At 53.0% G+C, this 26,431-nt stretch overlaps 1 protein-coding gene across 5 annotated transcripts in view; it reads right to left on the reverse strand.

The window, feature by feature from the left end:
* LOC135247357 (C-terminal-binding protein 2) overlaps window positions 1-26,431 on the reverse strand; it is a 95,461-nt gene that overhangs the window by 24,570 nt on the left and 44,460 nt on the right. The window contains exon 1 of one of the 5 annotated variants that reach the window (XM_064320708.1): window positions 16,349-18,280. The exons of 1 other annotated variant lie outside the window; for it this stretch is intronic. In XM_064320708.1, coding sequence (XP_064176778.1) covers window positions 16,349-17,936 — 1,588 coding nt within the window. In that variant the 5' untranslated portion in view covers window positions 17,937-18,280. Of the gene's footprint in view, window positions 1-334; window positions 492-11,921; window positions 12,011-16,348; window positions 18,288-26,431 lie in introns of those variants that run through there. 3 more of the 5 variants (XM_064320711.1, XM_064320712.1, XM_064320709.1) reach the window with 3 other exon arrangements.

Raw genomic sequence — 26,431 nt, forward strand, 5'->3', positions numbered from 1 at the left:
ATAAAACTAAACGGACGCTGAGAAACAGGGGGAAACAAAAAACCCCCCACACTGCGGTACGGCTGAATGTTTAAAGGTGTATCAACTGGCAACCCAGAGACGCACACACACAGGCACACGCGCAAGTACATGCATGCGTGTACACATACACACGCGCACGGACACACACACACACGCATGTGCGCGCACGCACACGCAAACACACACCCGCGGTGGAAGCACACCCTAACACGCACCCACCCCCCCCTCACACCGCGCCCCCCCCCCCATCCCTCCGACCATGCCACACTTTATTAGACAAGCAGAAAAGAGAAACAGGAAACGTGCCGCTTGCCTGGAAAATGTTGTCTCCACATTCTTCTGATTAAGAGCTACACATGGTAGTCACATAACAAAAGGGAAAAAAGAAAAAGAAAAAAAAAAAAGAAGATTCTCAGAGATTGCCCTGGGGGTCCCCCCCCTCCTCCTTCTCCTCCTCCTCCTTCACCCCTCTGTGCCCCCCCCCACCCACCCTAACCCTCCCCTTCCCTACTCCTCTTTCGCCCTCAGTCCGTCTCTCCTCAGCTAGGGAAGGTGGCTCAGAGCACAGCCACTCTGTGCCCTCGGCTGCCCCATCTTTCAAACAGAATGCCCCTTTGATGAGGAGGAGAACAGCGCCACACACACGCACACACACACACACGCGCACGGGCGTGCGTGCGTGCGGAGCGGCGGGACGGGGCAGAAGAGGGTCAGGAAGAGGTTTTTTTTTTTTTCGTCCCTCCTATCTCCGGGAAGAACGGACCGGGCTCGGCGCGAGGCGCTCTCCCCCCCTTCTCCGTCGCAGTCGCTAACCAAAAAAAAAAAACGGAAAAAAAAAACTCAGTCACTCCTTCCTCGCGGCGCTCCCGCCTTTCAAACCATCGCTCCCTCTCTCCACTCCTCTCCTCTCCTCGCCTCCTGCCTTTGTTTCTATTAAACAAGGAAAGGAAAACAGAGATGCCTGGAAAAAAAAAAAAAAAAAAAGAGCGAGGAAGAAAAAAAAGGAGGCGGGAAAAAGATTCCGGTAAAGAGTGCCAGCGTTAGTGTGCGGCGCTGCGCTCCGGGCTGGTGCGGCTCCCTCTCCCGTCCGCTTCACGGGTTCCGCACATTTTTCCCCCTCCCGCTCTTTTTTTTCCTCTCTCTCTTTTTCCCTCCCTCCCTCTCTCTCTCTCTTTTATTTTTTATTTGTGATCTGGCCTCCGCTGCCTTTTTTTAAGAAAGCCTGCCCCTTTTTTTTCCTCTTCAACTCACTCGCTCGCTCGCTCCCCCACCTCTCTCTCTATCCTCTCTCTCTCTCTCTAACCCCCCCCACCACCCGCACTCTCGTTCTCCCCCAATAACTCTTTCCATTTGCTGTCTCTATCTCCAAACTAAACACCACCCCCCCCCCCACCCCCCTCCGCTGGCATTTTGAGCAGTGTTCCTTTGAATACTGAAGTGTGCACAAACACACACGCGCACACACACACGCAGGCAAGCGCACACGTATAATATCACACTGGAGCGATCGCTGACAGCAATCGCACGCCGCGGCTGCAGCGGACGTCAGCGCAGAGATTCCTGCGTGTCACGGCGACTCAGAAGTGTTTGTCTCGCCGCTCCGTTCGCCCTGAGAAGTACGGCGGATTGGCAGCTTGCCCCGATACGGTGAGAGGGGTCCTCTCTTAAACAGGCCGTTTAAAACAACAATGTCGCCGGAAAGCCCCGCCTCTCCGCCGTCCCGCCCAACCGGCTTCTCTCCCCGCCCCAACGCGAGCCGGACGACCCGCGCGGCGGACAGACAAAGGGTGCGGCCGCAACGCGCCGCGGCTAGCCGTGGGCAAGCGCCGAAGCGGTGAGGTGGCGTGAGGTGGGGGGAGGTGCTCTGGGCAGGCCAGGCTCGGCGGGCACGACGTTTCCGGCCCGCGACGACCCCCCCGGGTCAATCGGCCATGGCGGAGTTCGCCCGCTCGCGATGACAGCGTAGCGGTGTCGCGTTTCCGAACCCAGGGTGTCACCGTGACGACCGCGCCTCGCCCTGGCCCTCTCGCCCCGAGCTCTGCCGCCTATCGCTATCGATCGCTGCCTTAAGCTCGACGCTCGCTTACGCGCTAACCTCAGAGAGAAGTCGTGCCAGGACCTCCCCAAATTCACCCAGGAACAGAGGGGCTACAGACACGCTGTGATTAACCGCCCACAGTGCAGGCGCCGTCAGAGGTGGAAACCGCGCCACGCAGAACACTGGCACAAAGAGGCTGTGTTCAGAACGGGTCTGCGTTCACTTCGAAGCAGAACCGAGAGCGATGTGTTAGGAGGTGTGGGAGCGGAGGTGGGGAGGAAGGAGCGAAGGAGGAAGAGACAGCGCCCCCCGCCAAAAAGAAACACGACTTTCAGAAGGGCACATTACGGGAAAAGACAGCGGCCTTCCTCCCAGACACAGACAGACGGACGGACGGACACGCACGGACACGCACGGACGCACTCACGCGCCCCGCAGACAACGCGCTCTTCCTCGCGCGCAGCGTCAGGCTCGGGAGGAACTCGGGAGTTCGGGAAACCCGCGCGGAGTGGACCGGCGGACCCGCGGCCACGAGCCCCCGCTGCACAAGCTCCGCCCCGGCGGCCGCCAAAACGGCTCGCGGCGAAAACGCTCACGTTAAGGAGAAAACCCGCGGTTCGCTGAACGCAAACACAACAGCGCGTCCCAGCGTGAGCCGCCCGGCGCCCAGCGCTCCGCGCAGCACAGATAACAGACTGTGTTGTCGGAGTCGCTTGCCTGTGATATCCGTGCCCTCGCAGGTCAGCGCACCCCGAGCGGCTAATAAACATCAATATAAACAGACCGGCGCGGCGGATCCGCTGTGACGAATATCAAAACACGGGCTTTCGCAAGCAGACATGGACACATCTGTTCTACGCCTCCGACCCCCCACAGCTCCCCACCCACACACAGACACACAAACACACACACACACAGACACACAAATGCTCACACAAAGACATACATACATACTGTATACGCACACGCGAATGTATATGCACACACATACAACACATACCCAAGCGCACACAGACATACATACTGTATGTGCACATGTATACGCACACACGTACGACACAGACGTACACACACACGCACAAGTGCATACACATACACATACACACACACACAAATACGCACGCACATCCACTAACACATGAACAAACATGCATACATGCATATGGACACACATACGTACATACATGCACAAGTGCACACACAGACACACAGACACACACACACACACACACAGCTCACTCCTTCACGCTTTGGCCATGAGAACAGGCATAATCCCCACACAGCCACCAAGGCCTTAATGCAGATTACAGTCAGGTTTTTGACTGTTCACCAGCTCCACAGTTTAAAGGAAGCGTCCCCATTTCAGAGTGTGTGTGGGTCAGACGACCTCTCACACACTCACCGCACGGTCTGCTAACAACTACAGACAAACATCGCAGTCAACACACCCTTCCAGTGACTGACATGGGGAAAGTGACCGGTGCCTAACAAAACAGCACCACCTCAATAACGTACTGTTTGTGATTCCGTGCCATTTACAACCCGCTTCAAAGTCCACTCCCTCCGAAAGGTCACTATTTGTTTAACTCGCTACGCCCTGCGTCAATCAATCAGTCACCAACCAAGCTCCCGTAGCCCCGCCCACGAAGAAGTAAACCGCCGTCGGGGAGGGGAAAGTTCCAAACGGCTTAAACCCGCTATCCCCGTCTGGCGGTCACGTGCCGGTCGGCTCCTCCAGAAGCGCCGTAAGCCAGTTTTAGCGGGCCCCCAGACGCCCCTCATTGGACGCCGTGCGCCCTTATCCCCCCAAAGCGCTTAAAGGGATTTTAAAGAGGAGTGGTAAGTACAGCAGCATCTTTAGCGGTCACGCTGCACCTCCGCTGAACAGAAGCCCGGGCCTTCGACCGCACAGTCAGGAAACCGCGCACACGTGCGACCGGCCGGTTGGCGGGAACGCGGTTCTGGTCCTCACTACACGCTACGCTACGAGGAACACGGTTCGGCTCGTACAGCGGCTTAACTTCAACCTCAAGATGAAACTCAATTCGAACACACGCCCAGCTGTCATGCCATAAATACAGTATCAAATATCTTTCTGAAAGTAACTATTATTTCAAAGATAGTGAAATACACAGATTGTAAAATAGCTATTACTGAAAAAGAATTAAATAGCATTTTCAGGCAACTGGAAATAATGCAATACCAATCCTAGTAACTAAGTTTTATTCAAAGATAATTAATATCAAATTCCTGAAAATAACTTTTCAAAAACTGCAAGTATTGTGCAAATATAAAACAGATAGCAGCACCTTTATAATCTCCATTGGTAGGTACATTATATTCTCTTATTTATCTACCTTAAGTTACTATGCTGAATTTTTCACAAGTTATCGTTTACATTGCTGGATACTGAAAGAACTCAATTGACAGGTACAATCGCTGTGTCTCACCCAGGACTCAAACCTGCAGCCCTGGCTGGTTGAACTCGCTCTTTTTCAGCTTCGCTTAGCCTAATTTTTTTACCATCAAATTAGTTTTACCATCACTAGGGCTTTGAAACTGACTTTACACTGCAATAAAAATTCAAATGAAACATCCTGAGGTTCAGATTATTACTGAGAGCCATACAGCTTCAAAGCCCATGTTAGAGAGAGCTCTCAAACTCAAACGCGTGCTTGGCTTGCTTTAACAGGCCGAGAGCGACGCAGGACACGGAATGACGTAGCGGACTGCACGGAAAGCAAGCCACTGCTGTACCGGGTCGTTTTTTTTTGGCCGCACGTCATTTGGAAAGCAGGGCTCAGACATCAAAGGGAACCAAAAAGGGGCGATTCGGCAAACCCAGGCGAGCCAGGAAAGCTGGCTTATTTAACACTTCGCGGCCTGCCTTCCTTGACAGAAAACAGCCGAGTCAGTCATGCTCACGGGGGGGAGGATAACCGATTTAACATTCTGCAGCTAATGACCTTGCCCCCCCCCCCACCCCCCTTTAATAGTGCCCTTTTCCAGTCCACAGGTTTGACCTCTTCAGTAAGACGTGGGTGTTGAGGGGACGGGGACGGGGGGGGAACAGACTGGACCCTTTCTGAAACAGCAGCAGCAGGGGCGGCATACTTTTATATCAGGCCCACGGTCCTTCCCCCCCCCCCACCCTCCCACCCCCAAGCGCCACTCCGGCTCACCGGGATCCAGTCAGATATGAGAGCCCACACCTCAGAGGGGACGGAGCTGGATGGAGCCGAGAAATGAGATTGCTTCTCTTCCCCCCCCCCCTGCTGCCACTCCCCCCGAAAAAGAATGTTTATCCACGAGGTGCAGAGCCCCCGCTCCGGGCTCCCGGGGGGACGCACCGGCGCGGGCGGCACAAACAAACCCGGGGCGTGTTTACACGGCCGCCTTCGCTAAAAAAACCAACCATGGATACGGGCGCGGCGCTGCTGCTTCCCGTAGCTCCTCTGCGCTCGTCTCCTCAGCGGCGGCGGCGCAGATTAGCACAGGGAGCTAATGTAAATAAGACCCCTCCGCCGCGCGCTGCGTTCGCTACGGGGCGCCGCGGCTCCGCGCCGCGCCGCAGGAAGCGCTCCGGCGCCAGGGAGAGAGCGTCACGGCCTGTCATCATCGAAAAAAAGGGGAAGAAAAGAAAACCGGGCCGGGGAGGTGACAAAATGAAATGGCGTTTGAGGACGCCTGGCGCACCCCTCTCACACCCCTCCCGTCCAGCCCTACCCACATCCCTACACGCCCTCCCCCCGCCCAGACCCCCCCCGCGTGTGGCAACGCCCATCCAAGGGGTGCGGTAAATGCGTCGAGAAGTGATGTGGGCACCGCCACCGCGGATCACAGCTTGGCCAAATACAGGCCTGCTGTAATCACCCCTTCCACTTTCCCTCCGGAAAAATACAGACAGAGAGAGAGAGAGAGAGAGAGAGAGAGAGAGAGAGACAGAGAGAGAGAGAGAGAGCCAGGGACAGAAGAGAGGGGAGAAGGATGGGAGAGAGACAGAGCCAGGGACAGAAGAGAGGAGAAGGAAGGAAGGGGGGGAGAGAGAGAGAGAGAAAGAGAGAGACAGAGGGAGCCAGGACCAGAAGGGAGGGGAGAAGGAAGAGAGAGAGAGAGACAGAGATAGAGAGAGAGAGACAGAGGGAGCCAGGACCAGAAGGGAGGGGAGAAGGAAGAGAGAGAGAGAGAGAGAGAGAGAGAGAGAGCACAGCTGCAGGTGGGCCCCAGATGTGGGGTCGCACAGGGAGGGCGACTCTGGCGCAGTTATTCATCCTGGCCCCTCCCCCAGACAACCCGCTCCCCCCTCCCCACACATCCCCACCCCACCCACCTCCATGACAGGGACCATCTGGCCTGGCAGAGGGAGAGGAACATGGCAGCAGTGCCCCCCTCATGGGGTGACGGTGCGCCCTACACATGGCAGAGTGCAGAATTACAGACCGCGCAATCCCGCGATACCTCCCCCCCGCCCGCCCGCCAGCCAGCCTAACCCTCTTCCAAACCCGCCTCCTCCCCCCACGCCCGACCTCCCCCTCTGAACTGTCACATCACACGACACAGCTGGGTTCTATTACCATAAATACACGAGGTCTCCCGGTTCTGCTGACAGAGGGGGGGGAGGCCTGGAGCGGGGCGCTCAGCGTAGAGTTACTGCGTTTTCCAGCTCTTCCCAGACCTGCTAGCCTCTGCCGATTCATCACCATAATAACAAACTCCGCAGATGATATTACAGACTTCCTCGGTCAACAGACGCTCCCCGCCCCCCCCCGCGGTAATCGGAGGGGGAAGACAGGCCACACGATCCGCACCTGGAACAACCCGATCCTCTCCCGCAAAAACCAAAAACCGACTTCTCGCTACTTCCTGGTGAAGAACGCGTTTCGTCTGAGGGAGTGAAACGAGCGAAGGCACTGCAGGCGAAAGCTATTTGTTTATCGCGCGTTTTAAGGAAAGAAAAACGGGCAGAACTTCTGGGGTAATCGACAGACTATTGTTTTCTTCTTTTTATTTATTTACTTTTTTTTTAAATCACCACAAAATTTTCATAAATCAATACGAAAAAGCCGCTTGGCAGGGTAAGACACAAGACGAGCACGCGCTACAATCATAACTTTCTCTGTGTAGCCTTCCACAAACATTCTACTCACAGTATCTTCAAAGGCCGTTGAAAAGGAGTTCCTGTGTAATTGGCCAAGCCGCACAGACATTTTTGGAAGGCAGAAAAAAAACAAGCCTTAGCCGTTCTCTAAGAGAGTGAACTGGCAGTGTGCGTAATGAATAAAACAGCCTGGCGCGCTAACAACATAATAATGAATCAGTGGAATAAAAAAGAAAACACGGTGACTTCAACGTGGCTGTTTATAAATGCGCTACATAATATGCAAAATGTTTCCCTTAATTTACTTCTTGCCTTTGTGTGGAGGGGAGAAAAAAAAGGGTCTATTTAACTGTCCTCTCCAGGAAAAAAACAGCATTCCAATTTCCTCATTAAGAGGAGCCCAGACACGCACTGGGGAATATAATATTTATATTAATGAAATAATAACCGCGAATGTACCGCAGACACAGCGAGCGCAGGGGGAGACATGACGCCGCTGTGTTTGTACTTCGTTTTTGCTCGATTTAAGACGCTGCGAGACGTTTAATATCGCGGCCGCGCTCGTTTTCGCTGCGCGCGGAGGTGATCAAGCGGCGTACCGTCACCTGCTCGCCCCGTCGGCGAAGGCTTACAGCGCCAAGGCCACACGCCAGGAAGTAATGGGGCGCCGTAACACGGAATATAATAACCTATCAATCACTCCTCGCCGCCACCTATTCAGCTTTGCTTTTCACCGTAGCACTGTAGCGGCAAGCGACCTGCAACAGCCATTTCTGTGCTTCTGCAGGGTGGCGTTTGACACGAGCTTCAAAAATCAGACCTCGTTTTTTAAACCGGCGTTGCTCAACCTGGGGGGGAGGAGGGGGGGTTGGGGGGAGCACAATTACTGCTGGTTCCCATTCCATTCGGGCTCTGGAACAGTTGAGCTGAGGTCTGAAGGAGCTGTCGAATGAATATGCATATCAGCGTTTGTCATCGCCCGACAGATATCTGCTTCCACTCCTTTTTGCGAAACAAACGCTTTTCTTTTTTTTTTTTGGAGTGGTTGCGTGCGTTCAGAGCGAGATTTACAAGGGCAAACCATCTTTCTTCAGCTTCTGGTCTTTTCACACGTTTTTTTTTTCGTCTTTTTTTTGTATTTTAGATTAGCTCGTTCAAATAACCTCCCTCGAACAATTAATCTAACCTCGCGCGGCGCTCCACCGAGGCAGCTGCACCGGGCTCTGGCTTCAGTCAGATATTAACAAGGAACGCATTAAGACCCTTCATTTATTATTACAAAAATCAAAAGCAATAATTAATTTCTTTCGCAAGGCACAACGCTAAAGGCCAGGTGCGGCTAACGGCTCAATCAGACGTAATGAATTCAAAAAGCAGCCGGATCAGAAACACACACGCAGGCGGGCGGGTGGGCCTCCGGGGTCGCCGCGGAAACGCGCGCATCCGAAAGGCGCGAGGAAGGGACGGGCACAGATCGGACGGGCAGAGAAAACAACCGCGCCATTTCTCCCGAGAAGCAACAACGCCCCTCCGTTCTTCTTCTTCTCCTTCTTTCCGGTCAGAGCTCTCCATCTACGGCTCCCGCCCTTCAAAATGCGGGAGGACTCGAAAACGAAGGGGGGGGGGGGGAAGAAAAAGAGTCGAGGGGGACAAATAAATAAATCCTCAAACCCGCCAACGACCCGGAGAAGACGCCTCCCGCCAAAAACGCCACCTCTGTTCTGCGGGACAAAGCAGCGGCGGGCCCGGCCACTCCAGCATGGTAATGCACCCGCAAGGGCTCCGTTTTCAGCGCATGAATAATTCAGGGTGACCTGCCTGGCATGAGGGGCGGGGGGGCGGGGGGGTTGGGGGGTTAGGGGGGTGGGGGGGTGGGGGGACAAAGGGAGGGAGGGGATGTGCGAGGGCAGACGTCTCTCCTCTCCCCCCCCCCATTTCGCAGAGCGAGGGAAGGGAAGAAAGACACTCAGGCGCAGCTGTTCCGGCTCTTTCTCTCATTTCAGGTCCGTGCAGCCTCCCCCACTTCAATCTGCATTCGGGCACCCCCCTCAATCACCACCACACCCCCGCCCCCACCCCCACCCCAAAAAAAGTCCCTTTTTTGGAATCCCTGCAGATGTTCCTCTGAAGACGGAACCAAGATGTACTTCGCTAATTTAAGCAAGTTATTCCATTTCTTTGTCTCATATTTTAAAAAAAGATTGTATCAAGGAAGCAAAGACTGAAAAAAAAAACAGCAGAGGTGACCTCATACAAAAACTTGTGCTCCCCAAGTTTGTATGTTGAAATACAGCAGGATCACATCCCATTGGTCCTAACATATTGAGCCTCAGGAGACCATAGGGTAACAGTGGTCTCTTAATGCCCCCACCAAACAGAAACTTGGGTAGAGGATAACTTGGTCCCACAGGATAGAATCTCAGGTACCGGGGCTGTGAGGTGTCACCATTTCCGGTGACAGACCTGCTGCTGAGGGCAAGGGGGGCGGTCTGGAGCTCGTGGGGTGACCCTTAAGCGAGGTCAACGGCCTCTTGACCGGCAGCCATGTTTAAGCAATTCCTACAGGCTTATATTCATTCACCCCACCCCCATTTCAGCTGGCTAGCTTTTCACAGCAGTTAATCATTACAGACTAGAGAGAAGGAGGACGCAACGAAGAAGGAAAATCTCTTGTTCTGTGGCAAAATTAAAACTATGTCTAATTCTTATCTCGTGGAAAAAATACATTTAAGGGTCCATCCTGACACACATTTTGACCTATATGCTGACATAAACAACAATGAGTAATGTATTTGAAACATGGCTGCATTTGATGCTTAGTCCACTGATTGGTATACTGTAGGTTTATTTTGACATAAGAAAAGTGTAGGTCAAAAACAATGACATTACAGGAAAATGCAGAAAACCAATTACAGCACCCTGAGTTAGTTCTGCTGGATTACACAACGACACGGGGACACAGCCGACGCAGGACATCCAGCAGAGATGTTTACGAGGACCACCTGAAACGCTGCAGATGGCCGCTGGGATTTTCCCCCATTAATCCCTCTTTGTGGTCAGGTGAAACGGACAAATTCCCAGAGAGATTCCCTCCCCGCCCTGCCTGCGCTTCCCCCTTTAACCACACTAGCACACGCAACTGCACTGAAACGAATGCGCACAATGCTTCACCTGCACTGAAACTACACCTTTCCAGGAGGACGCCCTCAGCAAGCTATTCATCGATTCGTCTACACTTTAGCCAATAAGATAATACATCTGTGATGTCGGCACTATTATTTCCGAGCGTTCAGAAAAGCTATACTTTATTGTGCTAGTATGACACAGTACTTCCTGCAAATGGGCACAGTGAAGACGAGGAAAGTTAGCGGCGAGCGGCTAACGGCGAGGACGTCGAGAACGCTCGCCGCGGTCTTCCCACGTCTTCGTCTCCGGGCGCCGAGAGCCCGCTCCGCTGACACATCCCGCCCGCCCCGTTTTGGAGCCGAGCCCTTTTCCCCCCCCGCTTCTCAGAAAGGGACATCTGGCTGGGAGGGAACCGGCTCCTGTTTCCAAACGGAACACGCACGCCCTCCCTCCCCAAATGCCAACCCTCTGCTAGCCCGCCACCTCCGCACAGACGCCGGGTACACGCCGTGCATGCGCCACTGCTGCTGCCGCGCGCGGGAAGAGGGAGAGCCGGCCGCCGCGGCAGCAAGAAAGACCGACCGGACCGCGGAGAGAGGACGCCGGTCCTTTTTACCGAATGTTTTTGAAGGCACGACACTAAAGGACCATTAAAAAAAAACTGAACCAGCCGGCCCTTCTCATAATACCTCAATTGGGCGATTATGCTCCAAGACCAAGAAGCACTAATCACTAACGCGTTTAATGATGAGGAAGCCTTAACTCGGTGTATGGTGTAAAATATGACCCCGCACTCGATCCACGCACGTACTTCCTCTCTATTGAATACGCGGCGTGTATTTTCATTTTCTTGAGGTGATTTGTGAAAGCTCAGGTCTAGTGCGACTTTTAACTACTCCAGCTCTCCGTAATGAGAGCCCTTTGTTAACTTCTAAATTATTCAAATGTGTTTCGCTCAAAGAAAATTGTTTCATTCCCAAGTAGAAAATGAACACGCGACCGCATATTTCAACCAAGGGCATCGGAGCACGCGCTGGGAATGTGTCCCCGGGTGTGTATCCTCAGAAACAGAAGGACCGAAAACGAAAATCTCATTGAATGCCTCCGTGGGTTCGAGATGCCTGAAGGTTACATAACTGCCAGAGAAAACTTCCTGCGCAAGGCTGCGATCTTCCCCTCCCCCCACCCAACACACTCCAACTCTCTCTCTCTCTAAAGAAATAAGCAGATTAGCTGACCAGCCCCACCCAGGAGGCTTAAGCACACGTATGTCAGGTCCCAGCCCCGCCCACAGGCCCTGTGACACCAACCTCGAGCCCCTCCCACCCTCCTCCACACTGACCCCGGTAGTACAGCGTGAGCAAAACCCCCACCACGCCCCGACACCTCCTAATGACTCTCGTTCCCCTTCCGCGGAGGAGCGCACGGCTACAGACGTTCCCTTTCGGGTTCCAGAAAGGCCTCCCGGGGGCATGTCATCTAATCCCCCCCCCCCGCCCCCCCCTCGCTGGGCCACGTGTGGCGGATGGCGGCTCGCACACGCACGCGACAATCCGTCTAAGCTACCGTCTATTTATGCGGGCGTGACACCGCAAGGCACGTCAACTATAAGCGGCTACCGCATCACATGACACTGACCTGCGCTGCTGTCCGTGCGGCTGACTGACAATTCCATGGCCAATGCGAGAGCTCTCCCCGACTGTACATTGGACGGGCAGGAACTGCCGCCAAAGCGCCCGGCTCAGCCATTTAACGACATTATTAATGAGCTGCTTATGGCGTTAGCCAACGAGAGTCCCTCCCACCCCCCCCTGTTGATACCGCCGTATCCATGCCACTTATCTTCCTATACGCGGTTAGATACGGCAAGCAGAACTTCCCCATCTCCCTTTAAGAGAGACGGATATAATTCCCTCCAAACAACCTCACTGAAAGATAAAATGCAAAAAAAAAAAAAAAAAAAAACAACCTTGGTTCTCTCCCACCAGAAAACAAATTCGGAACCCCCCACGGAGGTTTACTGGGCTGAATCCAAATCACCTTGTTTATGTGCGCGTGCTTTTATCTTTTCATCCACACGAATGTTTAACCGTGATACAATAGATTTAATCAGAGCGGCTTCAGCGCGTGCAGTCTTTTTCAGAAACGCATTCATTTGATGACCTGGTTACGGGAACAAGCATGTTTTTATTTGGAGCAACACTAATAAAATATAGCTCCTGCAAAGCTTCATAAGTTCTTTTTGCAAAACATGAGCACAATGCAAATTTTAAAGCAATTTCCACAGGCACCCCCCCCCCTCCCTCCCTCCCTCCCTCCCTCCCTCCCTCCTCCCCACCCCTAAACCTTCCTGTTACTTAAATGAGAAGATAATCTTTCTGTGATTACGGCCAAAACCCGGGTTGCCTAGCAACACACAATTAAGGAATATGCTTTCAGATGGGCTTCGCGGGCCGCCCATTATCAGATGAAATTACTGAAGCAACAAATGTCAGCCACATGCAAATGAGTTTGTTGTGCTCAAAGAATGTTTAACTTGAGGAAATCGGCGCGCGCGACCTTGGAGGCGGCTCGAGATTCTCCACAGATTTAGAGCGGGGCGAAAAAAACGCAACAACGCCGAAACACAAAGGCACCTTTACAGTTCCCTCTCTCGAAATCAACGGGGCTTCGCTGATTACCCATGCTCGGCGAGGAGGAAAAGGGAGTAGAGGGCAAAAAAAAACAAAAAACTTAGGATTAAACATAATTAAATTAAATTGATTATCGGTCTACCAGAAGACGGAAACAACGCCTGAACCCATTACACACCAGCGTTGAGTCTCTGGACTAACGCATGTCGTGGCAGGAAAAGTTTGGGAATTAAGACCTTCCCCAGTTTTCCCCTCTCATGACTGGCACCCCAAAAAGAAATCAATTGCAAACGAACAAAGGAGAAGCATAATTTAACGGCCGAGCCTTTGTTTCAATTTAAAACGATGCGTGTTAATATGTCACTAGCGGCTCTCCCCTAACGGTAATACAAATCTAGCATTACCCTCGCTTCAACCCCCTGAATTGTACCAGCAATCCCCCTAATGAAGTACATCCAAGATAAAATATGCAAATTTGAAAACAGACTAATCACTCAGGATTCCAAAGGGGTTCTTTCAAAAACAGACTATTTGTGTCTGGGCAAAGGATGTCGAAATCTTGAAATCTGCGACTACACAAGGCAATGTTCCCCACAACGTCGACTTCGGATGATTTCATTTTCTCTGGAATTCTCCTCAGAGGTCTGTGTCGGTAAAGCTGAGGATTATGGGGGTGCCCTTGGTGTTCACTTTCAATAAGCTGATTAATGAGATTGTTGGAGTCTGTAACATTTGAGTCACGTTCCAGATACTCCAGAAGAACATGTGTGCCTTGAACCAAAGGGTACCGTTAGCCTTTAATTCTGACTTGATTGGAATTCCTGCCCTACATGCAATGGAACCACTTCCAGAAGGCAGTTCTATAGTCACTGCACATAGACTTAGCGACAGTGATAATATCTAGCCTTTGATGAATACTTTATGCTCATGTTTACTGCAGAACAAGTGCACAATGGGCAGTAACCGCACTGACCTCGGGGTACAAACCTCAACACACAAGAAATAACAGCCTGGCATCAAAATCTTTACCATCGAACATGCCATGAGAAGTAAATCCACTGTCATGAGACCTACATGTTGTGTGTGAACTGATGCTGTCTGTGTATGTGTGTGTGTGCGTGTGTGTAGATTCTATTTCTGTGTGGACTGTTTTCCTCAGTGTGTATCTCTGCAGACTGGTCGCCTGCACAACAACTTGCTACTGTACGTAAATATGTGGACCAGTCCAAACAGACAGAGTACTGCTCCCTCAGCTCCTAAAAGGAATCCGACCCTTCTGTTCCCCCACACAAATGGCTCCCCGCCCCCTTTTTCCACACAATCATTATAAAACACAAAACATCAATACGCATTCCCAAGGCAAGGGCCGCAGCTACCAGTCTGTCTTCCAAGTGTAAATATGTGCGCTGAGAGCGGGGAGAAATCTCTGATGGATGATGACAGTAATCTAGTGCGCCGTCATTCACCCCTGCCGCTGCCCAAATCGGCGGGATTCTGAATCCGCTCCCTCCAACACGACCCCCCCCCACCCCCCCATTACCCCCCCATCCCAACATCGCATGCATTGTGCTCGACAAAATGAAGACATAAAACAAGGTCCTCTGTGCAAGGCTGAACAATCAGCAGTATATCGAGCCGGAGAGCCAGCTCTGACATACTGGAGTGAAGAGGGCCATTGAAAAGAAGGATTCGGCACCAGAAGAAAAAGGCGAGCTTGAACACAACGTAGAGGCGGACTGGCCGGTATGCATGCTGGGTAAAATGAATCTCGCTCAGTCGGCCAGGTCACTTTGTTATCTGTGGTTATGCAGATATTAGGGCCCACGCTGAAAGCATGCTTTGAGAAATAAGCAGCGTACAGAGGAAGGCGGAAAAGCTCTAATTTAACAAGGTAAAATTCACTTGTTCTGCAAATGTGAGTTCTGCTTCCTTTGCTTAAAATTCTTTTCGGAACTCACAGAAAACAATCTTAGTGCCCAGTCAACCCCCACTTGTACTGTGATATTTATAATCTCAAATACACAAAGAGTGGACACGCAGAGAAAACTGTTTTAAAACAAGTGGTGCCATTTTGATTTTGTTATGGTTTTGTTTTCTTTGAAGAAAGCAGTTGAAGCTTAAGAGAAGTGTTTCTGAAAAATTACCAACAAAACCTCCCATAGCCATCAAATAAATTCACTAAGATGTAATAAGCATCACTGAGCCAGCCTTCTAAAAATGCTTTAATTGTGCAGTATAAAAACTGTCTGTTATGAAATCATACACGTCATTTTGGCTATGCAGTACAGCAGAAGCCTACATTCGATTTAAGCCATTGGCTACCCCATAGTTCATATATGCACATCTAGTGGACCTTCTGACATCCTGGTTAGGAAGAATACAAAATGTCAACTCTCAGCTGCCTGGCAACGCTCACAACATGTCTATCATAGACTCACATAGACCAAACAATGTCTGCTACAAGAGCACAGTGCTAACAATGTAAGTCTAAACATTGAAAGCAATAAAGTTATTCAAAATAAATTGTAAGTATTAAGCTGTAATAAGTTGACATAAGTGCCTGTGATATGATTCACCAAACAAAACAAGAAAAACAATGAAAAACCATCTGTCAGTTTCCAAGCTGCATTAGAATAACCAAAACCAACCATGGTTGAACACCAAGGTATTCACACCGAAACACGCACAGGTAAATTCAAATATCACTTACAGTGTTAGCTAAAGGCTCGTATACTCACTTAACACGCACACATCGCACGCACGAGCAAACATATGCAAACGGAGCTACTGCTAACTTCTAATTGCATAAAATGCGGTGCCATTGTGACGTTATTGTGACAGTTGTCTGAAAAGACGCATTCATTTTAGAGTTTGTGGAAAAAGTTGTAAAAACATAACCTCGGTAGGTGAGCCTATGTAAGCACTTCAATAGGGATCAAAAGAACAGGATCTCTCAGGCACCTGGCTTAACTGTACTGTGCTAAATATACATATTTAAAAAAAGAGCTCTTAGTGGAAGCTGCTTTGGGACTGAATATATATCTCCTGCAACTGTGACAGTCTAGGTAAGAAGGAATTCTTTTTTAAATCTATAAAATGTGCTTGGGGAAAAAGGAAACGAACACTCAGGATATTTAAAAAAAATGTACATCATACACTTTAAATGCTTACAGATGTACGTAAAGTGCATAACATACTGTGGCAAACAGAAGAACATTATGGAAATAAATACTGAAAGGCTCCCCAATGGGGAAAAAAGCTCTACCTCAACCTGACACATGCTGACAGGACAAATAAGGAAACGTTTGGTACGCTTCTGCATAAAAGCAATGCAAAGCAATGAAACACACACACACACACACACACACACCAAGGACGAAAAGAAGGAGAAAAGAGGGAGGATGATGATGAAATGAGAGGGAGGAAGGTTACTTGAGTCGGGGGACGGCATGGTGGAGACGATGACAGGCGGGCCGGTTCGGCGGGTCAGCTTCTGGTTGGCGACATTTTGGGCGCTCTGCACCTGGAGGGTGGAGGAGGCGGCGGGCAGGAGGGCGCTCTCGGGGGCGGCCCCCTTGCGCAGGAGCTGGGGGCTGAGGTGGGGGCTCTGCAGGGGGGACGCCGGCGGCAGGCTGGGGGCCCTCTTCATCAGCTCCATGGGCACCGTGTAGTTGGTGGAGAAGGTCTTGGGGGCCGCACCGGCCGCGCCGGGCCCCAGGCCCGGCTGGTGCTGCAGGCCGGACGTGGGGAGCCCGGTGTGGGCCCCGTACGGGGGGCGGGCGAGGGGCGACGCGGCGCCGTACCCCCCGGGGCTGACGGGGTACCCCGCCAGGGCGGACCGGGCCGTGGGGTAGGTGGCCGTCTCCAGGAGGTGCTGGGAGGGGGCGCTGCTGGGCCTCCGGCCCAAAAACTCTCCCATCCTGGGGGAGAGGGACGTGAGGGGGGGCTGCTGCATGAGGTGGGGGTCCAGGGCCTGCTGCTGCTGCAGGTACACGTCGTTGCGGTGGCTGAAGCTGTTGGAGCGCCCCCGCGCGGGGGGGTGGCCCCCCACCGCCCGCTGCAGGTCCATCCTGCAGTTGAGGACCACGCGGGAGAGCACCCGCGCCTGGCCCAGGTTGGGCGCCACCGAGCGCACGTCGTGCTCCTCCATCATGGCCAGCATGGCGGCCGAGTCGAAGCCCTGCTGGAGCAGCAGCGTTATGGTGCTCTCCGCCAGGCCCTCGGCCCGGAGCAGGGCCAGGAACTCGGGGTCCACCGTCCGCTTGGGGTCGCCCGCCGCCGCCATGGTCGCCTGGGGGTGGTGCGGGGGGAGGGCGGCGGAGCCCTGCGCCGCGGGGGCCAGGCCGGGGTCGTAGGCGGGGTCGTAGGGCAGCCGCTGGGCGGCGGCGGCCGAGGCTCCGTACGCGGACGGGTTCTCCTGACGCAGCATGATCCCGCGCCCGACGGTCCCGTCGAGTCCCTGGGAGGCTGAGTCCACCACCAGGCAGGTGGCCGCTGTCTGGCGCGGGTCCAGGGGCTGGCCGTTGACGTCGCTGTAGATGGGCCGGCCCGAGAGAGCGGGCGGCTCGGCGCCGTACCGTGGGACAGGTGGCTGGACCCCGTAGCGCGCTGGAGAGAGGTCCCTATTGCTAATGCGATGGCCGTCTGGCATCACCTTCGCGGTGACAGGATCCCTGTACAAGCGGCTAAGCTCCTGAGCCGAGGGAGGAGGGGGGGGAGGAGGAGGAGGAGGAGGGTGGAGGGGGAGAGGAGCAGGTGTAGCTGCGGTGGGAGCCGTCCTGGCTTGTCCTTGATCCCACGTGACCCGGCCCCCCGCCGCTCCGTAAAGCGCGGCTGATCGGCTGAGCGGGTGCTGCTCGGCGGTATAAAAGCCGTGCGGGTCTTCGGGCAGCCGCTCGGCCAGCCCCGGGTCCTGAAGGTAGTACTCCTGAGGGGGCAGGGAGGCCCTGGCGGCCATCGGCGGCCTGTGGTAGAGGCCGCCCGCCTCGGGGACGGTCTTCCTCACCAGGCGCTGCTCCATGTAGCTCTGCTCGTACACGCAGTCCTGGTACGGGTAGGGCTCCCCTTTCTGGCCGGGCTCGGGGGGTAAGGTGCCGGGCGGCTCGTACCAGCCGCCGCCGTCGCCCCCCAGCGCCGCCGCGTTCCTCCTGCCCGCAATCGTGTCCGTGTTGACGGCAGCCGACTAACCCCGTCGCCAGGGCCCACACACCATCCCAGAACGTCCCCGACTCACCAGACCCACCGCCACTCGCCCGCTCGCTGGAGACGGCTGTCGCCGGAGAAAACAAAGAGGGCGGCTATAAAGAGGGGGAGAAACGGCGCGGTGTTCCCTTTCAAGTCTTCAGTTACACTTACATCAAAAGGACAGGAAAGAGGAGAGAGAGAGGGAGGGAAAAAAAGAAGACGAAGCGCGAGGTATCGCTTCACCCGATCACCAGCCGCAGTTTTTTCCTCCCTGGAGGTGGTGCTATCATGTGGCTCCATGTTAGTGGGCAAACCCTGAATAATTCAACTGTGGAAACACTATCAGGCGGGGATAAGGGAAACAGAACACCACACACGCGCACGCACGCACACATATGCACACACACAAACACAACGCACCTTATGAAGACAGTTGTACTACTCCATAGCTGCCTATACAACAGGGTCTCCACTTGTGTCAGGATCAAGCCTGAACTGGATTGGGGGAAACTGGGGCGGAGTGGGGTGGGAGGAGGGGGAGGTGAAGCGAGTTAGGGGTTGTCCTAATCCAGAGGATTTATCCTTTCCTACTATGGGTGGCACGTTTTACTCGCCCCAGCAATTGCTATAAAGGATTAGAGGCTAAATAAAACCCATTTAATTCCGCTGCCTCCTGTGACATCATTCAAGCCAGATGAAGCGCATCACTCAAGTCGCCGCCCCTCCGATAACAATCCCGCCCCCTCCGCTCCATTTATGGAAAGTGCATTTTCATCCCGGCCAACTGAACCAACGCAATTCACTCGCGTCCTGTTCGTTGAGCAACAGCCCTCCGTTGGCCAGAGGCATTTAGGCAGCTAGTGAAATTTATACGAGGCTTATGTGGAATCAGAACACGTTAAATCCCCTGTTATTGCGCTCACATCAGCTAACGGAGGCAACGACACTAATGCCAGGCAGGCACCTCTAACCGCTACTCCCTTCCCCAGACGTAGCCTTCGCCAGTCCCGCTCCGCGTGCACGAGAAGGCTTCCCCCCCCCCCCGAAGGCTTCAAACCGCACGTATGTTTTCGGAGGGAACGTGAGCGGGAAAGGCAACAGAGCATCGCATGTTAAATGAACAGCAGACACGGTTCTTTTCAGCAAACACCTCCCAAAGCACCCTCTCTCCAGGTCCCTAGCAGAGGAGGCTGCGCTGCGATGTGAACGCTCCACAACGGGAGGTACCGCGAGGAGACGACGCGCTCCGCCTTCGTGCCTAACGCAGCCGTTCCCTTCTGGAGCTCCGGCTTTCTTAGCCACGGCTACCCGGTGGGGTTCCACCTCAGATGAAAGACTTGTTCATTTCCCAGCCACACTGTGGCTGGGGTTCGGCTGAAAGGCTCCCCCTTCCGCGTCGCCTCTGCGCCGAGTAAACACGACAAAGGAAACGCACCTCTCAGGGTCTCTGCAGATGGGCAGGGACTTTTTATACGCCGAGAGTTTTTATACTACGCGAACGGTGCACAACAGCGCCCACTGAAATTCACAGTGTGCCCTTCCTCGTTCGGGAAGGACACTGTGAATTTAGTGACAGTGAGCTGGCCCCAGACGCCCCCCTCCTCCTGCTCTAACGGTGCATTAATAGGGATGCCACAGCCGCTATTTAGCCACAGGTATTTAGACTTGCTGCCATAATGTTATAGGCCCAAATCCCAGACGAGGAAGTTGCCAATTCTGATTTTCAAATATCCGGCAAATATTTGGCCCTACAGACGAACAGCGTGCAGCCGCACTCGACAAAGGAATGGGGGGGGGGGGGGCATCTGACGCTGGCAGGTGAATCACCTTTTGCGCAGGCCTAACGGGGTGAGGCTGGATCGGTGCGGTGGGCAAAACATCAGCTGATAAATTCTGCCGCTGTCACGGAGTCACAGGCAGCGGGATTAAAGAGATCATCGCTTCCGATTCTGAAAACTCTCTGCTATTTGCACTTTCTCTGAGCAGGAGAAAGATGCGACGAGGCCCTCTGGGCAAAGCGCTGCCAAAACTGTGTTTGGCAGGCTTGTAACCAGCGTTCACGGACTTAAAATGAAAAGATCGTGATTTAAGTGCGCGGATCCCATCATCTTCATATAGCTAGCATTCGGAGCCTGCAGATATACAAACCTAGATTGATTTGTGTACGCTCGCGCGCTAGCTTTTAGATTGTACGTCAAGACGGTTCCTTTATTTTGTTAAATTAAAAGTGGGGAAAAACTTCAAGAACCTGCCATTAAAGCACAAAAGAGGAAGGAGATTTTGACAACAGAGAGCAGCAGCCTCTCGTTTTCATCAGCTTAGCAGATCATAAAAATGACTTTTAAAAAGCCTTGGGGGAAGTGAACTTCCACGGAAGAGACGTACAGCATACAGCGCTGCAGCAATAACCACAGGAAGTGATAAACATCACTGTGTTACCATCGCGGGGAGCTGTCAATAGCACTAACCGACAAAACACGACAACAACTGACAACTAGCGTTTAAAGTGCTCCTAAAGTGGGTCCTGCAGTATCAACAAGCCGTTACGGGCCTTCCGTCTTCCTCCTCAGCCAAGACAACACTCCTCGGCCATCTCTCATGCCCTCGGTTGCTCATTTTGGAAGTCAGACGTGACACACCGCCAGCATTAAAAGGCCATCCCGACCCAAAGCCGCAGGGGCACGAAGGCTAGAAAACAAGCTCTCAAATAAGCCCCAGATGAAGGGAAAAGCAATAGGTGCTTGAGGAAGGGATCACAGGAATAACATCCCACAAACCACCGAGGAACCATTTCAGATTGATCTGCTGTGCCCCTAACTGCCAATTCGATCTGGCACGTCAACAGAAATAAACATAAACAGAAGTAAGGATGGTAATAGATAAAGCCACACAGTTTAGCCCATAAATATCAAATTCCAGTGGATTTTTTTGCAGCTAGCCTATATCATTCTGTTTTCTGACCACACATTTATAGCCCATTTATTATTGTTCCAGTGTATGTTAATGGCAAAGAACACACCGTGACCAAACAGTATAAATAATTGCTTTTCTGCAGACAGTGTTTATAGGATCACCAGATCAAGTGTCCGTCAACGTCAAAGGGAATGTAAATGAATTCATTCTCTGGCACAAAGTACAGACAGAAAATGAAGGTATTAGTGCTGAAAGATGCCGATTTTATACCAAGCAGGTGCTTTTTAATAACCTTTTGCAATCTCTCGCTCTCCCTCTGGGGCCCAGGAACGGTTCGGTGGTACCTTGCCACATCACATGGTGTGATCACCCTCTGCGGGCTTAAGGGCTTATGGATAACTTTGGAATTGGTTCCAGGAGAACAGCTCTTTTGTCCAGCAGCTGCATTCACTCTCCCAACAAAATAGATTTCCTATTAAGGGTTCCATTTTGATCCACATTGCATGCATCAAACCAAATCAATCAAACAATATTGCTATTCCACACAGCAAAGATTCACTTATAAACTACAGCCGTGTATGGAGCGACCGAATCAATACCGCTCATTTTACAGCAGGTTATCAAGCGCAATGCCGTCTTTATTCGGCGACAGCCAAACGGGCCGCCTGCTTTCTGCTCCTGCCTCTCGTTGTTTCCAGTTTCATGCTAGCAGTTGGCCAAATGAGCGGGAAACGCAATGGAAAAGATTTACTTTCGCCCTCGGCTTCAACGTGCTTCGCGGGTCTCACGTCAGCCATTTTGATATACTCGGCTCTCGGGTACGAACTCAACAGATGCAAGCCTACATACCTGAGTCGATACAAGCAACACACAGCATTTGTAACACATGAAAAAGATTTTCATTGCACTTTCATAATGAATATGCCACAGACGAGGAGAGTGGTATGATGGATGCCACGTTCTTTTCATGGTTTATTCTGATTGCTATAACTTAATGTGCCTTGACGAGAACCGTTTGAAACTTATCTTGTTTGATTACCAAACACAGAGGTAGCAGGTACCAATTTATGCATTTGGTATGATGTTTGAAACCTATCCTTCCATAGTCAGGTGAGGCACTTTAACTAAAGGGCCCCATAACATGCATACCATATTCCTATTTGTGGAGGTTCCTGAACTTAGCCAGGCACTCATTTAGTGTTCTTGCAGAACTGTACCTGTAAGGGTGCAAGAGCCTGGGCTTCAGCTAAAAACAGAAATGACTGATGCTGGGAGCCAATGGCGTGAAAGACTACAGCTTACAAAAAGCTAAGACCACCCTCGCCTCAGAGCCTGGTAACTGGGTATGTGTCTACCGGAGCACAGATGTTTTGGTGTCCTGTACTTCCTGTCAGAAATGCCTGGACTCTATCTGAAATGTGATAATGTTGAACAGTGTCGTGTAACAGAAGGGAGCGGTCTAGGTCGAGCTTCCAGCACCATCTTCCAGCACTGGAGGTCTCTGGCCACTAAAGGCTGTAGCCTGTCTAGGTGTGCAGTGTCCTCCACCCCCACCCCTGCCCCTGACTCCACCACAGAGCCACAGAGAAAGGACTGCTGTTCAGTGAGCTCCGACGATGACGCTGGCGTATCCATTCATTCTCCCCGCTCATGTGAACTGGCTCGGAATGCACCGGAAACATAGCATTTCTACAGGTCACTGGGTCAGCCGTGGCAGAGCAGAGCAGGGGGCTGGAGGATGGAGAAAGGGAACGAGAGGGAGGCGGCGCAGAGACCGAGCCCGAGGAGCCGCCGAGCAGGGCTCCCAGAGGAGGCCGCCGAGGAGCGCCGCCGTTAGCGCTGCCCGTGGTTAGCGCTACTCCTCGCGGGGGAACCTCCGGATCACAACAACATCCCCGACTCGTGTTCCTCCTCTCATTTCTCATTTCTCCCCCCCCCCTCCCTCCCCCACTGCTCCTCTGAGGCTCCTCTCTTCCACATCAGCGCTCTCGCTCGCCGCGATGCGCAGAGGCACGGCGGAATCGGCTCACGGGGTTCCGCGGCTCCGACGTTTCGCAGACGCGAGGCGCGGCGCGACGGTCGAGCCGGAGCTCGCGCTCGCCGCTCAGAAATCAGCCGCGGTCGCGCCGTGTCGGTTAGCATCCCGCAGCCCCTACGCAAAGCTCACGCCCGGAATACCAATTATTTAAAAAAAAAAATCTGCACTGGGCAAGTCCGTAATGATATCGCGATATCAATAAAACATCAGCATTCCGGGTCAGGGTCGTCACGTACAGCATGGCTGAGGCCTGGAGCTCTCTCCGCTCAGCTTCTCCTCCACTGTTCGGGGGGAACACAACCCTTCAGCAAAACAAAAGGGCCCAACACAGACGCATGTTGCACATTTATTATGTCTGGGGGGGGGGGGAGAGTGGATTTTCACCATGTCCAAAAACCCAAAATTCCCACCAAAAAAATTAACTGTACATCAGCACAGGGAGGCACTTATTATTCAATACGAAGTCCTCATTGGTTTATTCCTGCCGCGAGTTTGTCGGCGTTAAAATGCAATATTAATCAGAGCGCTGCATCTCTCCAAGGCAACCGGCATAGATAACTATTTTTAATAAGCCCCCGCATATCGCATGTCATTCATTTCCACGCTTCCTGCCAAAATATTAATGATGCATTTCGGGGCCCGCCTCGGCTCGCTCGGGCCGAGTCCGTGAGCGGAGAGTGCCCAACGCTCGCGCGCGGGACCTCGCATTTTTAACAGCGCTGCCATGTCCAGGTCAGCCACGCTCCATCCTCGACGGATGACTCTCGACCCAGCCTGCAGTTAACCGAACAGGTCGCATTCTGTTGCGTTCCGTGGATGGCTCGGGGGCCGGATTCCGGCTTAAGGGTAAGATTCGGGCTTCAGGGCCAGATTCGGGCTTCAGGGCCAGATTCGGGCTTCAGAGCCAGATTCGGGCTTCAGAGCCAGATTCGGGCTCCGCGCTGGATGAACAAATCGATCGTTCAGAACGCGGAGAGGACAAAGCCCGGGAAACGTTTCGCGTTTTTTCCGCTAACCCAGCCCACGTCGCGCGGACAAGAACGAGAAAGGCCGCATTCTCCTCAACACGCAAGCGGGTGATGTATGGACCGGGCACTGCATTAACGCGGCCAGCCCCGAATCCGGCAGGAATGATGAATGAAATTCATCTCGGCATTAATCTCTCCGGGGCACCGCGGCGCTCCTGGCACAAGTTGGCGAGCGGCGCGGGGGGAGAGGAGATAATGCGATTCAGACAGCATCAACCGCAGAACCATTCCGCCATTAAACTTTCATAGGGCTAAATAAATTTCCCAACCGTGACCGGGAACTCGAAAATTCGAGTCAATTACGGTGATTGTACAGTATATTAAACTTTTAACAAGCCGCTGGCCTGTTTTCCGGAGCCAGGAGAGGGAGAGAGAGAGAGAGTGGCCCGATCGTTTTTGACTATTTCCCACCGACCCGGGTCCAGGGAAATTCTGCCTCTGAAGACATTGGCCCGCTCGCGTCAGACAGTCGTTCTGGAGCAGCGTAGCGGCTGCGTTGTTCCCTACCGGGCCTAGCGTCGCTGATCTGTGCTCAGCGCTCGGCATGCGCTGCTGCATGCTGGTTGCCGAGCGCCGATCGCAGAGCAGGGAAGGGGGGGGGGGGGGGGGGGAGAGCACATTGGAATGCAGCTCCTGACTAGCTCCGACTGCCACTCACTGCACCTCTTCATCACCTGGGATGCAGGGCTGCGAAAACAAGCTCGTTTTCTCTTCAATTAAAGAAAATGGAAAGCGCCGGAGCCAGCCCCCCCCCCCCTTCCACCCCCCCCCCGTTTTGTTTTTCCATTTTATTCCGTTTCTTGTTTCTTGTTTCTGTCTCGCTCTGTTTGCATGCCATTATCGGCTGGGGATGAATTCATTTCTTCATCATGCGAGCGGGTTGTTTCTCCCCGGGCCCCGGCCAATCGCACGGGGCGGGGAGACCAGGGAGAGGCTCGTGACCCAGATTTGGACGCGCTCCCGTTTCGATCGGAGTCGAGCGGTAGCAGAGCTTCCGGCCGAACCCGCGGCGCGTTTCCCGGGCGCGTACTCGGAGGGGGCGGCGACAGACGCCCTTAAAGGACACCTGACCGTCCGGGTGAACCGCGGTACGGCCGCTGCCCAACACGCAACACCGTAACAAAGTATCGTTTAGACTACCTTAATGGAGGATGACTCCGGCTCCTGGAAGAGGCCCAGAGGCCCAGCCGGCGGCGCAGCCGTGCCCGGGCACAGATGGGCCAGACAGAAGGGGAAGGTGATAGCGTGACACAATTCGGAGGGATGGGGTGAAACCACAGCTCATGGAAATGCACTCCGGTAAAGGTTAAAAGACAGAGTGCAGAGTGAGGGAGGGAGAGAGGGAGGGAGGGAGGGAGGGAGGGAGGGAGGGGAGGAAGCCTGAGGTAAAAATGAGGCGGTTCTGCAGAGTTCCTCCTTCTCTGCATCTGAATGCATAGCCAGTCAATACAAAACGTTTCAGGAGGGCTGGGGACCTTCCTGGTTTGAATTCCATTTGGTTGTGAAATAACGTTAGGACGAGAGCATTCCCCAGTCTCAGAATGTATTTACTGTATTCATTTCCTGTAGAAGAAAACCGTTCCAGACAATTCACATACAAATTATGTGAACATCCCCTTGTGGTCATCATTCAGTCAAGAAAAACCATCATAAAACGAATGCTAGTATTGTAGTATAGAAATTCCAGATCCGTTGGACATTGCATTATTCCTGAGAAAATTAATCTGAATGGCCATAGAATGAATGAAAATTGTTTTTTTTTTAAAATCCAAATTAACATTTAGAATTATACTTATTGAAACAACAAAACAGAATAATGTTTTAAGACCATTCCTAGAATGTTCCAAATGACTGAAACCATTTTCAAAATGGGGACATCGCTGAGTCAGCCTCCGCTTTCTGGGAACCAAAAACTGACAGCCGAAGATCTTCAGCGCCTCGGTCGTTCGCTAGCTCGTCCAGCTGCCTATCTGCCTATCGGCCGGAGCCGCGCGGCACACAATGCGTGGCAGTGCGTAGACGCTGATCGAAGGGAAGTGCTCACAGAGGGCACCGCTAGCCTGCAGGCCGAGCGCTCGGGAAGAAAAACAAAATGCGCTCTACCCCCCCCTCCTCCGTGCCCCCCTCCCCCAGCCCCCCCCGGGTGCGAGGTTGTGAAGTGCGCTGGGGCCTTCGCTTCCAAGCGCATTATGAAACCGGATGCAATCCCGGCCTGCTGTTGCAGCGCTGCGGCGTGCGCACGCGGCTCCAGGGGCTAGCGGGGCGCGGAGCTAGCTGTGCGTTTCTCTGCGCCCAACCCCAGAACCCCGGCTCTGAAAACAGGCAGCCGAGCCCCAGGTTCAAGCCTTCAAG

Source organism: Anguilla rostrata, chromosome 2, assembly GCF_018555375.3.
Source record: "Anguilla rostrata isolate EN2019 chromosome 2, ASM1855537v3, whole genome shotgun sequence".
NCBI classification, from domain to species: domain Eukaryota; kingdom Metazoa; phylum Chordata; class Actinopteri; order Anguilliformes; family Anguillidae; genus Anguilla; species Anguilla rostrata.